Raw genomic sequence first — 12,727 nt, 5'->3', positions numbered from 1 at the left:
AAATGTGCTCTGTGACTGTTTTACTACTTAATAATAAGATGATTATGTCTCATGCCTTCATGAGAAATAAGATTTGAGGTTGTCGCTGGTTAAATGTTGAGTTTTTTTAAAAACACGTCTTGTGTTGAACTGCAACCACTGATTAATTGCCATATGGCTTAATCCAAATAATTAATGGACTGTATGAATACATTTAAAAAATGACTGAATGTAATAATTCTGGAAAATTTAAGATGCTGTCACAATCACACACAGCACAAAGTGACACATCCACAGTGGTGACTTTGTGAAACCAACTATCCGAACCTCGAAATAGAGTCATTAAAAGGAAAGGCAGTCAATTCTCACATTTGTGAATCTGGAACAAGAAAATATTTGTGAAAAATGTGCTATTAATTTCTCTCTCTGGAGGCTGTACTTTATGAGTAACGTTTATTAAGTAACTGGTTGCCAGGCAGCTCTCAGATAAATGCAGTTGAGTAAAAACTACAATATTTCCCTCTGAAAAGTTGTGAAGCAGAAAGCGGATTTAAGAGACAAAAACAGAGGGAGAAAAATGAATGAAAAGCTTGAATAATCTTCTGCACAATCTCATTTTATATTATCTTTGTGATAAACATAACAAATGTAAATGCTTCGTGACAGGACACGGACGGGGACCTGGATGTGAATGTAATGCTCTCAGCTCTCACAGTCATCATATCTGAGCTTTGCTGTTTCCTCTGGGAGATTCTGGCATTTGCACCGTCATCAAATTGCCAAATGGAGAAACACTTCTTTGGAAGTACGTTGACATCTGTTTCACAGAATGTTTAAATAAAATGATGGAATATATGAAACAAAAACTGAAAGACTTCTCAGTCTAACGTTGATTCATCCACAAAAGACGTCACTAGATGACACAATCAGCTGATGTGTTAATATTCTGACGCCCGCAGTGTGAAGACAGAAGGCTGTCAGGTGAGAAGTGCACCCTGCTCACATCATTTACTCTTTCAAACATGCGATTAAGACAAAAATGGCCAGATGATTGTGTTGAACGCTGCAACGCCGTTTTGCTGTGAAGCTCCAGAAATGTTTTGTTGGCAGCGAAACTTCATCCGGCTTCCCATCAGCGTGGGGTCACTGAACTTACCGGCCAATATCCAGTGCAACAAGATAAGAAAAATAAATATTTCAGCAATTTGGGGGCTTTGTTGAGGGTCGATTTACAACTTCACCATTCTTTTAAGTTTGTGGTTTCCTGTTGACTGTGTTGCTGTAAAAATCTGTTTCCCATCAGTCACCACTTTGTCAGCACTTTTCAACCCCTCGCCAGTAAATCAGTGCATCTGCATTTTTTCACTCCGACATTTAAATGTACAGCTATAAGCCTCGACTGTCCTTCCTCATTTGGGTGCTTCTCCTGCTCATGATCTCACAAAAATAGGTCCTGAGTAGATGTGCGGGGCCTTCATGGCATCATATTTGTTTCTTTCTGAAATGTAACAGGGACAAATCGAATAAATGTCCTTTACTTATTCAATAATTAGGTCAATAAATAAATGCTTTTGTAAAATGCCACAGAGCTCCTAATCATAAAGAACTCTAACTTGAAACCACGGCTTTTGTAAATTATTTTCAGGACACTTTTTTGCAAAAGATAATGAAAAAAAACAGGAGTACAATTTGGAATGTTTTATTTATTTGGGGCAGCGTCAGGCCAGGATACCTCACACACACATTGAACTATCATAATATGATAATGAGATAGTATGATAACAAAATGACACTTGGAAATTACAGTCAGACCCAGGATGTAATACTATTTTGTGGCTACTTGGGATTAAAAAAAATAAAACAGATAACATAATGAAAACAATAATACATGTTAAAATGCACAGTTTGTTCTGATTCTGTCTTAACAAAAACATTTTCACATAAACCAGGGAGTTATAATAAAGATTTTTTTTTTTGGCATCATAAAGCCGAGAAGACGTAATTCATGGTTTTACAGGGTACCACACACACACACACACACACACACACACACACACACAACTCAAACTGAGTTGATTACCTGAGTGCGGTTTGATTTGTCTTGAGTCTCTTTATCTTCAAACCTATTGAGCAAATGCAAATTAAGTCGTGGAATGTAGCAGAGTAACAACGATCAGTTGAGACTTAAAGGAACAGTTCACCCACAAATAAAGAAGCAAAACATTCCTGGAGCTTCACAGTTCTCCTAAACAACTGAAGTGGACGAGGGACTTGCTTTAAAATGCAATTAATTTGGGAGCGCAGGGCTTCTGGACACTTTTATTACAGCAGACAAGCTGTATGGAGCCCTTTTTCATGTTGTTCTGTTTGTTTTTCTTTTCTTTTTTTTTTTACATTTTAAAGCAAGTTTCCATCGCATTCTGTTGTTTATGAGAATGCTGCAACTCTAGTTCGCTGTGAAGCTCTACACTACAAAACTACACCCGAGTTTCCATCGGCATGAGGGTGAACAGGTACTGACTGCACTTTCCATTTTCAGGTGAACTGTTGCTTTAAGGACAGAATCACACTGAGCCAACAAACACAATGATTGATGGATCTGTGAATAGATGTCCTTTTTTAAAAAGGCGGGGGGGTATTCAAGAGGAAATCATAGGTCAAAAGAATGAATTTCTGCCTCCCTTCCTGATTATTTCCCTTTCAAATGTCACACAGTCCAGAATTCACGGTCTCCCCTATCCTTATCTACTGTAGGATGGGATGTTTTTACTATCGGTTTAAACTTCCTGTCTGGGTTGAGACAATCGCTCTCGATCTCAGCCTCTGTCAACACGTCACCCTCTGTGTACCATCAAGTCTATCTCTCTGTCTTCCCCTCTTCCTCCTGCATTGTTAAATCTTTATCTAAGCAGTAGCCTGGCTTCAGTCAGCGGAGGTGCCGTGTTGACAATCGGAGGCTGTGCTTGGGGACTACCCTCGTCGTTTTACTGTGACAGGCTGGCAGGCTTAGTAATGAGCCCTATCTGTTTAGATGTGACAGTTTTGGGATATCCCCGCCCCCCCCCTTTTCCTGTTATGATCTGCTTCCTACTTTTCATTCTATATCCCCACAGTATGTAAGTGACAGGTAACTAATGAATAAATGGTTGAGTTTTAACTGAGCTGACTGAGGTAAGCACCGAGGGGACTGCGGTGAACTGTCAACGAGGTGAGGACGTGACGCGAGGCGCCGCAGTGTGGAATGTGAACTCGGCAACTTCGCCCCCTTGCGAGTGTATGAACATGATTCCCCACAGTTTTCCGCTCCCATCAGTGTTAAGTATTCACAACTAATTGATTCCACAGAGTTAAGCACTTGTGAAATGAAAACAGAAGGCAGGCATTTTCTACTTCTTCTCCTCCTCCAGTTGTAGGTTTCGCCAGTCGAGTGTATCCTTAAATCTTTGTGTGCAACATCGCTCCATCTCCCCGCAACTTACAGGACGTTGCCCCTACTGCCGGTTGTACTGGCAGAGGAGGGCCTGGAGTCCTGGCATATAACAACCAGCCTGTACATGTTGAGTATGACCACCAGGAAGTTCTTGATGGCAAAGAAAACCAGCATCTGGTGGAAGACATGGTAATGTATCATGACGGTGAGCCGGACCACCAGGAAGGGCCCGTCCTGGATGAACAAGGCCTCCACGATGCTCCATATGTCCGTGCTGTGTTTAGACAAGAGGGACGTCTCAGTCACGCCCTCCTCTCCCTCGCTGTCCGGCTTTGACACCACTTTTGAAAAATAAGGACGAAAAAAACAAGAGGTCAGTGGTAGAAGTGTCATCGTGAAGACGACCAACCGAAAAAGAGGAGCAGTCTGTTAGGCTGCACGTTTGCTCTTTACACCTATTTTTGGCCACATTTTCTTTGTAAAGGAAACTTAAATAAACTTAAATAACCTAAGAATTCTATCCTCAAACATGACATCAGGTATTGGATACAGTTTATCTAAGACACCCTGAGTCTAAAGGGAACGAACGAGGAGATTTCATTTGCATGTTTCTTATGATTTATACATGTGCTGTTTCATTGTGATATTTTGTTATATGACAGGCTGTGCGGTCCTGTGCTCTCCTTGAAGAGGGTGTAGCTCCCCCTGCTGGGACGTATCTGTGGTGCAGATTGTGGTCAGCTATAATTAACACACTTGAATGATTGGAGTGCTGTCAGCTGATGAAGAACATGTGATATGATCAAAAGCACCGGAACTTTACTTGATGGACCTAACTTTTCTGTTGCTGGTTTCACAGACTGCGCTTTGAAACTCATCCGAACACATATGCACAAACACTTTCTGTGTTTACACGGCGTTCGAACCAGCTGGACACTAACAGCGACACACCCACATGAGCAAACGCAGACACACACATATCGCTCACTCAGAGGGGAAGGCAACGGAAGAGCGCTATGCATTCAAGCTCTAAGTGCCCTAAGTGCGTTATGATTGTAAAGCTACATGTGAAAGTATCACTGAGAATCTCTTACTGCTGTACATTTGGAAAGATTAAGACATGAATAATTGAGATTGTTAGTGGCGTTTTTTCCGAGAACAAAGTTGGGCTGCTTCAAATCACTTTACAATGTTCTTTCTTTCTTTCTCTCTTTCTCCCTTTCTTTCTTTCTTTCTTTCTTTCTTTCTTTCTTTCTTTCTTTCGTGAAACCTTATCCTTTGTTCCCTCAAGGCTGGGAAAGCTGGTTTGCATTCTTTTCTCTAAAGAGTGTATTACATTTCAGAAACACATCTGCTAGTTGGGCCTTGTCTGATAAGAACCTCCTCTTAACACAAAAGAATTCATCCCACCAGATCTATTTATGTATTGAATGTGTGAGAGTGGATTTCCCTCTAAACACTGTCGACATTTATACAAACTCCTTGAGGGTGACCTTCCTGTTAGTTATTTCTTGTCTGTTTTAAGAGCCATGTATCTGAAAGGAGGGGTATTACAATGTCTCTGATAAAAGCCCTTGTGGTTTGTTCAAGGCTCGGCACAAAAAAAAAACAAAAAACAACAGATTTTTGGGTTAATAATTTGACAAAGTTGGAGATAGAGGAGCAAGTGATTTCAGGCTGAACTTGTTTTCACTGTTTACTTACAGCACTGGTCTGAACGCTGCTGACGTTACATATGTTGTGCCAATGTCTAAGCACACTGTTTGGATTATCCCACCCTGGGAAGAGGTTATGCATAACACAACATGGCTGTAACTGCTTAATATGAGAGTGTGGCCTAATGAGCACCAAAGTTATTAGATTTAACAGACAAACACACACTGACCGGCCAGATGCAGGGGGAACTGCAACATGCTCCAGGTCCATACACCTAAGATGATGTAGACCAGATGAGGGTTGGTCTCTCTGGAGAAGACACATGGGAATATAGTTAGTCAGTGGGATGCTGCAGATATAATGTCAACTCATCAGGGGTACGATTAAGTTTTACGTCCTTTGCTGCACAGAGCTAATTAGACATACATAACACTGTGTGTAAAGAATATTAATAACCAGCGAGCATCATAACGAGCCACCTACTTGACGTCTGACAGTGTCTCACTAGTGAATTCCAAGATATCTGCCGCAGTGCCAACGAAAATCAGGAGGAGCTGCGAGAGTTCGTCACGTGTGACTCCGCCTCCCAGGGGGAGAAGCCACTTCCCCACGATCAGGAGGATGAGCAGGATCTGATGAAGAGCCAGGATCCAGTCGTTGGAGCAGACAGAGGAGGCTATCTGGTTGGAAAAGTGGAAAAGGAAGAGAGGTTGAAAGTTAATTTTTGTCAACAACAAGAGTTCTTCGGGCGTGGGTTAGGGAACTTTCATGCTTTTTTAATTTCTTCCTTTTCCTTCAGTGTTTTATTTATGTTCTTGTGCATGTGAAAGGTCAAAGTCTGGACGAACGGAAGCTCCTCTCTCCCACAGAAAACACTGCTCCTGAAACGCCTCGTCAGAAGTCCCGCTTTTAATTCCTTGACTTGTCATCATGCCATACATTTGCATAATTAATTCCTAGCAGCTAGGTTGGCACGTAAGAATTATTTTGGTGCAGCTGCTCTGTTGTTAGCAGTGCTGGCTCAGGCACGTGTGAACTGACCAATCAGAGTGTTTCAGACAGAGGAGGAACACAGTGCTGTTGTACAAGACAGTATGAGAAAACTGATGTGTCTTTTGAGCATTTAAGCTTTTGAACCTATTCTAGTAGCAACTTAACTTAAAATAATGAACCTAAAGATTGGCTCCGTTATCGCACAGCTGGCTTTCACATCATGTAACGCAGCCATTTTCTGGTAAGTATCATTCTGGCAACAAATCGCTATGCAGAAATTACGCTAAGCTGGTGATGCCTGCTCTCTAAATTGTATTGGTTACTCCATTTATGGACCCTGTAATATGCGGTCTGCCAAATGTTAAAACATCCTGTAAATGTTTTTATTGTAAATGATTCCAGCAAAATGATCAAAACCAACAATGAGTCAGTCCTTCGCTCTGTGCATCCCCACTTGCCTACACTGCCAATGGTTCTCTTCCAGAGGATTAAATGTTTGGCTCTTAAACATGTCCATTATCTTGTGGCGGGGGGAAAAAAAGCAAAAACATGAGCAAACCGCACATTTTTTATTCCTCTGGGGAGCTCTGATGCGAGTGAGAGTTTGAGGCAGCAGCACGGTGTATGTGGGACGTCAGTGCAACAGTGTGTCTCACTGTGTCCTTGATAGATTTTGGTCAACAATGGAGCTCTACAGCACAGAGACATAATCTGCATCAGGGTTTGAATAAATTCATTGTTTGAGAAAAATATAGCACTAGACATCTCCTTTAATGATTCCATTATGTTGCACCACTTAAGATTCTTTTCTGACTGAAACACAGTAAGGGGCAGCCAGCCTCTGAAGGTCTGTCCGCCAGATTTTCTCCTTTTACTCTCCCGGGCTACATGGGTGTGGTGGTGGTTTGACTGTTGTTTGTAGAAATTACTCTCAGTGCTCCCCTCTTAACGTTATTTCCCATGCTTTAGGCTCTTTTGTCTGTTATTAATGGCTGAAATTCTGCCTGTGGCATTAAGAGCTGGGCTTATTTATTTCAAATCATAATTCTGACTTTTCTTGCTACTGTGGTTGTCAAAATAACTCAAAGTAGGAGCCTGTTTTAGATTTTATTTAGCTGTTGGTGCTGATTTCTGTTCTGTTGTAAATCTGTTTTTTTGCTGTTTTAAATGAAAGTCTAGCTACATGCTGCTGTTATTTCATCAGCTTCTCTGACCAGCGGAGTTCATCAAGGGTCAATTCTTGGACCTCTTTAATTCTCTCTCTCACACATGCTGATTTGAGAGCACAACATCCATCCCTCATCATTTCTGTGCTGGTGATATTCAGTTTTGCTTTTGTAAAGAGGGGTGACCTCTTAGGTCTTACAACTTACACAGTGGGTGTCAGTCAGTCAGTGGGTAACTCGTAGCTTTCTCAAATCACAACAGCTGGTAAATATTGTGAAGTTACAGTCCCTTGCCTAACTCTCAAACTAAAGGCAATGCCACAGGAGCATTAAGGCACGTAAACTGTCTCAAATCTGATTAAACTAAAATGTAGGATTCACTCAACAGTCAGCCGATGATAAAATAAGTAAAAATTCCTTTTGCTAATTGCTGTACTTAAGATTCTTTGGACCCCTTGTCGATCCGGTTATTAGCACAATTAACTGACTCAAAAACTCTGACTGATTCTGTCTCCAAATCTCCACCAGATAAGATTGATAGAGGACGGCTCTTCCCAGAATCGAGGCCTGTATTTCTTGGGAAGGTCCTTTATCACTCCCATTGGTGAATTCTTTCTGAATAATTTAACCCCTAGGGATAAATCAACCTCCTCAATCTTCCGGTGTTCATGTTCGTCTCTTCTGCATTCACTCCAAGTGGCAATCAGAGAATCTATCTGAAACTCTGCTTAAAATACCAAGGAAGAAAAAACCTAGTATCTTGGAGTGAACTAGAAAGATGAATAGAAAACCAAGACAAAGTGTTTTTTTAGGGCTGCAAGCAACACGTTTTCTCATTTTCGATTAATCTGCAGATTTTCGCGACTGACTAATCATTTAGTTTTTGTTTGTTTTCTATAAAATAACGTGAAAAATGAAACTGTAATTGTAATTTCTAAGTTATTACAAGCCATAACCGAAGTCGGTGCCCGCAGTTTAAATCCATGGGGAGATCTCCAGCTGTTTTTGTAGCAACCACAGGCGGCTATCTTCCATAGGAGGCGACCAAAACAGGCAGGCTATTTTAAGTCCCTGTGCTTCGTTTTTTCTGTGTATGTGTCTACAGATGCTGGGGGTGGCTTCCTTGGAAGGCTGGAGCACCTGCCTCTCACACACCTGCAGCCCATGTATCATCAGCACCAGCTTGAATACCCTGGTCTCCTCTACACTCGCCACCAGCTCGTTTCCACCCGTCACCGTGGTATTTATGGAAACACCACTCGTGCTACTCCTTGTGGCGTTTTTTGCTCTTGAGTAGCTTTAAACTCTGAAGACAAATTTTTACAATCCTCTCGTCATTCCTAGAGCCTGTGCGACTTCAAACTGCACCTTGCGACCAGTCAAATCCCTCTGTAAAGCCTCGGTCTTCCGGTACTCTGAGCCCCAACTAAACCATCTGCTGAGCCTGAGCCTTCCTCCGCCAACCATTCACCTGAGCAACCCGAATAAATTCCTTTTAACCTTTCCCCTGTCTTGGTGTCTGCGTCTGGGTCTGACTTAACAATCACCTACAAACCATTACATGGCTAAACCTGAGCAGAGCTTAAGCACAGCGCTGTGACGACAGAAAATAGAAATTGCAGACTGGTGTTCTTACGAGTGATGCTCCAAGCACAATGTGCTTCAGCGAGCTAGTTATGCTGTGACATTTACACTTCAGGGTTCCATGTTTAATTCGGTCTTTTTCTCTTGACACAGACTGATGCCTCCCTAATGTCAGTTAATAGATGTTCAATATGAAGTCAGCAGGAAGTTATCTCAACTTAACATAATTTAGAAACAGCTAGCCGGATTCCTTAAAAGCTCACTTATCATAAACACTTTCAATTGTGTTGATTTGTTCTGTGCAAAACTGAGCAGGAGCGCCTGGCTATTTTATGGGCCTGGCTATTTCTTGGACTACCCGGAGTCTGATTGTTGGGCAGCCTCATTGTGATGGCAAGACAGAGCTCTGACTAAACTGTGAGTGGGATTAAATGAAAGCGACACAGAGTGGATGACAAAAGTGAAAATGTGCTCGAGGAGAAGTGAGAATTGAGTAACGTTCCTGAAAGCCTCGTGAGAAGTCTGAACCTTTTTTGCTGCTTTATTTTTAAGCTTGTCAATTCAGCACTTGCACAACTCCAGACAGACCACACTGCAGCGTAGGTGATTTCGAAGAAAAACAAAAAATTCGAATCATCTGTGTCACTTGTGTTCATCCTATTATTTGCAGGAACATCACATGTGAGAATATGACCTGCTGTAAGAGGCACGCGAAGCTAAACGAACTGCCACTCTTACCTTCAGGTAGTCCTGGTACGTATGGTTTCCCAGGGTCTTGTTCTGGAAGCCCAATCTGAGCAAATTTTCCCAGGAGTCCAGCTTGTTGCACTGAGAACAGTTGAAAGAGACTTTTTGAGCTCTGAATGAGACAGTTGTGGAGCCATCCTGTCCAACAACATCTGTCAAGTTTTTGGAGATGATGAGAACTGAGGTTTAATTACCTGAGGGTCACTCTCTTTGTTCTGGAGCTCCAGGATCCAGATGGAGGGAATGATACTGATGAGGAACAGAAAGATAGGAGGAGAAAACCTGCAAGACCACCAAAAAACAAGAGGAAATAATGTAATAAATGTATACATGTTTTACAACATAGGGTGATAGAAGCTACAGGAGGCATCCTGGAAAGATTCAGATGTTTGCAAGCAAAGATGAGGCGACGTTCACCACACTTTTCTGTGGTATATAAAAGTAAATACAACAAATAGATCTTTGAGTTTTGCAGGGTTCACTGAGATACAAAAGGCTCTTAGTGTCACTGTTGAAGCTTGAGAGTTGCAAATTCTCTGAGGAATGTCGGACTTGAATTCAGGTGTGATGAATCAGATCTCTTTAATGCATGCAGCAAGGAGAGACGACCCACAGTGCACTCGGGTAATTACAAAACAGTGGAAACCTACCTCATGACATACAGTACCTCAAACAAACTCATCTACATTCCTATCATCACCTCAAGTCAATTCCAGACCTGCTCTGACCCTGACAGCTCCCAACACCTCAGACGAAGAAACTCTCCCCTCCTCTCGAATCAAATGTTCTAATCCATACATTGATTTCTGAGTGTGGAAAGTGCTGCTGTAAAAAACTATCGACTACGAAATATGTCGCTATCTTAACAAGCGAAAAGAAAAAGTGAAATCCTCTGATTTCAGCTACTCAGGTATGAATATTTTCTGGTTTCTTTGCTCCTCTGCAGTAAACTGCATATCTTTGGGTTGTGGACAAAACAAGACATTCCAGGGCGTCATCTGAGTCTCTGGGATTGACACGTTTCACCATTTTCTGACACTGCACAGACCAAACAATGAATTCATGAAATGAGAAAATAATCAGGAGATTAATCAGCAATGAAAATAATCAATAGTTGTGGCTCTACATTGTAATACCTCCTTTAAAGGTGCATTATGTAGTTTTGGAGAAGAAATTTTAATCACTGACTTGATGTTTTTATCCTTGAACAAACAAATTGTCTTTGTTGACGTGACCTGATTAAATGAATAAACAAACTGACCTTAAAGGACATCACAATTTTCCATATTTTTTTCAGTTCATTCATATTGCAGATATTGATATTCTGAGTTGGATTCTGGTCTCCAGAACTACACAGTGCCCCTTTAAAGATCAAAATGTGTGTTTTCATCATGTCATCTCTGAGCATGCAGGAAATGAATGACGCTTGTCTTTGAAACCAATTCAGAACCTGAAATACTGTGTTGCGCTGTTTTGTTTTGTTTTTTTACAGTAAAATGCATGCTGCCATATAAGACTCAACAAAAGTAGGGACTACTGCTGAATATACATCAACTCAAAACTAGTCAAGAAGATAAGATATAGCACATTGTGTAAGTGTGTGTGTGTGTGTGTGTGTGTGTGCAATACAGTACAGATAAGAGTTTAAAATGGAGGTGGACTGGGACAGTTGAGTTAAGGGGTACCACCCTTACTTTCCCCGGATCGGTTTAACAATAGCACAATCAGGATGCAACATATTCAGGAATGTTAGGGGGGGAAGGGTTGAGGACAGAGGGGAGATGACAAAAAAATGAATCTATTTGTAATTTCTGCTGTAAATCTATTCAGCAGAGGAAATAATGACAGACCATGCAGTTTAGTTAAGCACAAACAAACAAGAAAACACAGATAAAGTTGCACTCTACAGTAATGATTTATAATTCAAACCATCACCTTACCATTTGTAATCTTTTCCCTTTCGCCTTATCAGTGTGTATATCATTTCGACGACCAGCGGCAGGAAGAGGAAAGTCAGGAACCAGTAGTTGAGGTCCCCCTTCACGAATGTCACCCTCCACACCCCGGTGAGAGACACCAGGATGAAGAGCGCCCTGGGAATGATCGCTCGGATAAACTTGAACATGTCCGTCACGCCGGATGCCTGCATGTTGCCACTGTGCGCCGAAGTTTCTCCTGAAACTTAAGACCCTGAGGAGCCGGTGAGACCTGCCTCGGTAGATGGAGGGGGGAAAACAAGCTGCTGCATGAAATCTGTTTTTGAACAAAGTCCGCAAACTCTTAAGCCCCGCCTTGGAGGACTGTCCCATCCAGTTTTACCTGACTCTGTTGAACAAGCGCATCCAATGAGCTGCTGCCAAGCGCACCACAGGGCGAACTCTGCACACATCTGACCCACTGTTCAATGGGTGACATCAGGAGTCCCATCACAAGCTCTGTGACTGTACAGGGGAGGGCATCACATCATATGACCAGCCGCTTCCTCTGCTGGCTTCCAGTGAACCACAGTGACTAACGAGCTGGCCATTATTTCATACATAATGCAGGGATGTTGTATTCAAGGAAACCACATGAGGCCGGTGGTGAAGGGAGTGTTTGGATCATATAAGTGGAAAACAGCACAGGTTTAAAAATACTTTAAAAGGCACAGAGGCATCATCAGCATAATGTACTCTAAGTATCCAGGATAAAAAAAAAAAAAAAAAAAAATTAAAAAAAAGAAAGTCTGTTCCATTAATATGATGTTAATGGATTATTACTGATGTGCTAATGTACAAGCAGCACTTTAATGTCGGTGCTGGTTCATATTAAAGTGAGCCACATATATTCACCAGTAACCAGTGGCTCATTAGCTGCAGATTGTCTCTTTATTAGTCCCAGATAAAGCACTTATTAATGCCTTATTGTGGAGGAATATGTAAGTATTGATACTTTTAAAATGTAAATTAAAAACCTCTCTATTCAATCTGGTGTCTTGAATTTACTTTGTTTGAATCATATATATTCTTTTTACTATATTCTATATATTATTTCATATGTTGTTACATTTGTTGTTCTTATTAATCTAATGTCATGTTGTATTTTATAAACTTTGCATCGTTTGCAATGTTGCGTTTCTATCCTTATTTGTATTGCTTGTTTTTATCTATTATTATTTGTTGTATTGCAATTG

General features: G+C 41.3%; 1 protein-coding gene across 2 annotated transcripts; it reads right to left on the bottom strand.

Moving 5' to 3' along the window:
* Nucleotides 1-1,662: 1,662 nt before the first annotated feature.
* On the bottom strand, nucleotides 1,663-11,982 carry LOC119034134 (transmembrane protein 26-like). 2 transcript variants are annotated; one of them, XM_037124889.1, is made up of 7 exons: nucleotides 11,875-11,982; nucleotides 11,496-11,763; nucleotides 9,750-9,837; nucleotides 9,547-9,636; nucleotides 5,549-5,745; nucleotides 5,295-5,374; nucleotides 1,663-3,750 (listed from the first exon to the last, which is right to left on the bottom strand). In XM_037124889.1, the coding sequence occupies exons 2-7, from the start codon at nucleotides 11,702-11,704 to the stop codon at nucleotides 3,455-3,457; spliced, it is 960 nt and encodes a 319-aa protein (XP_036980784.1). In that variant the 5' UTR covers nucleotides 11,705-11,763; nucleotides 11,875-11,982; the 3' UTR covers nucleotides 1,663-3,454. The 2 variants fall into 2 exon arrangements, with proteins under 2 accessions (XP_036980784.1, XP_036980783.1); XM_037124888.1 differs by lacking the exon at nucleotides 11,875-11,982 and having other exon boundaries at nucleotides 11,496-11,835.
* Nucleotides 11,983-12,727: the final 745 nt, after the last annotated feature.

Source organism: Acanthopagrus latus, chromosome 15 (genome assembly GCF_904848185.1).
Source record: "Acanthopagrus latus isolate v.2019 chromosome 15, fAcaLat1.1, whole genome shotgun sequence".
NCBI lineage: Eukaryota > Metazoa > Chordata > Actinopteri > Spariformes > Sparidae > Acanthopagrus > Acanthopagrus latus.
The sequence above is the reverse complement of the archived record's forward strand: the minus strand, read 5'-3'. Positions and strand labels throughout refer to the sequence as shown.

Bases quoted from the DNA above. Each gene is read 5' to 3' on its own strand.
- LOC119034134 (XM_037124889.1), bottom strand. From the start codon at position 11,704: ATGCAGGCATCCGGCGTGACGGACATGTTCAAGTTTATCCGAGCGATC. The intron at 9,637-9,749 runs GTAATTAAACCT...AACTGTTCTCAG, and splicing joins ACAAAGAGAGTGACCCTCAG to TGCAACAAGCTGGACTCCTG. The intron at 5,746-9,546 runs GTAAGAGTGGCA...TTTTCCAACCAG, and splicing joins CGTACCAGGACTACCTGAAG to ATAGCCTCCTCTGTCTGCTC.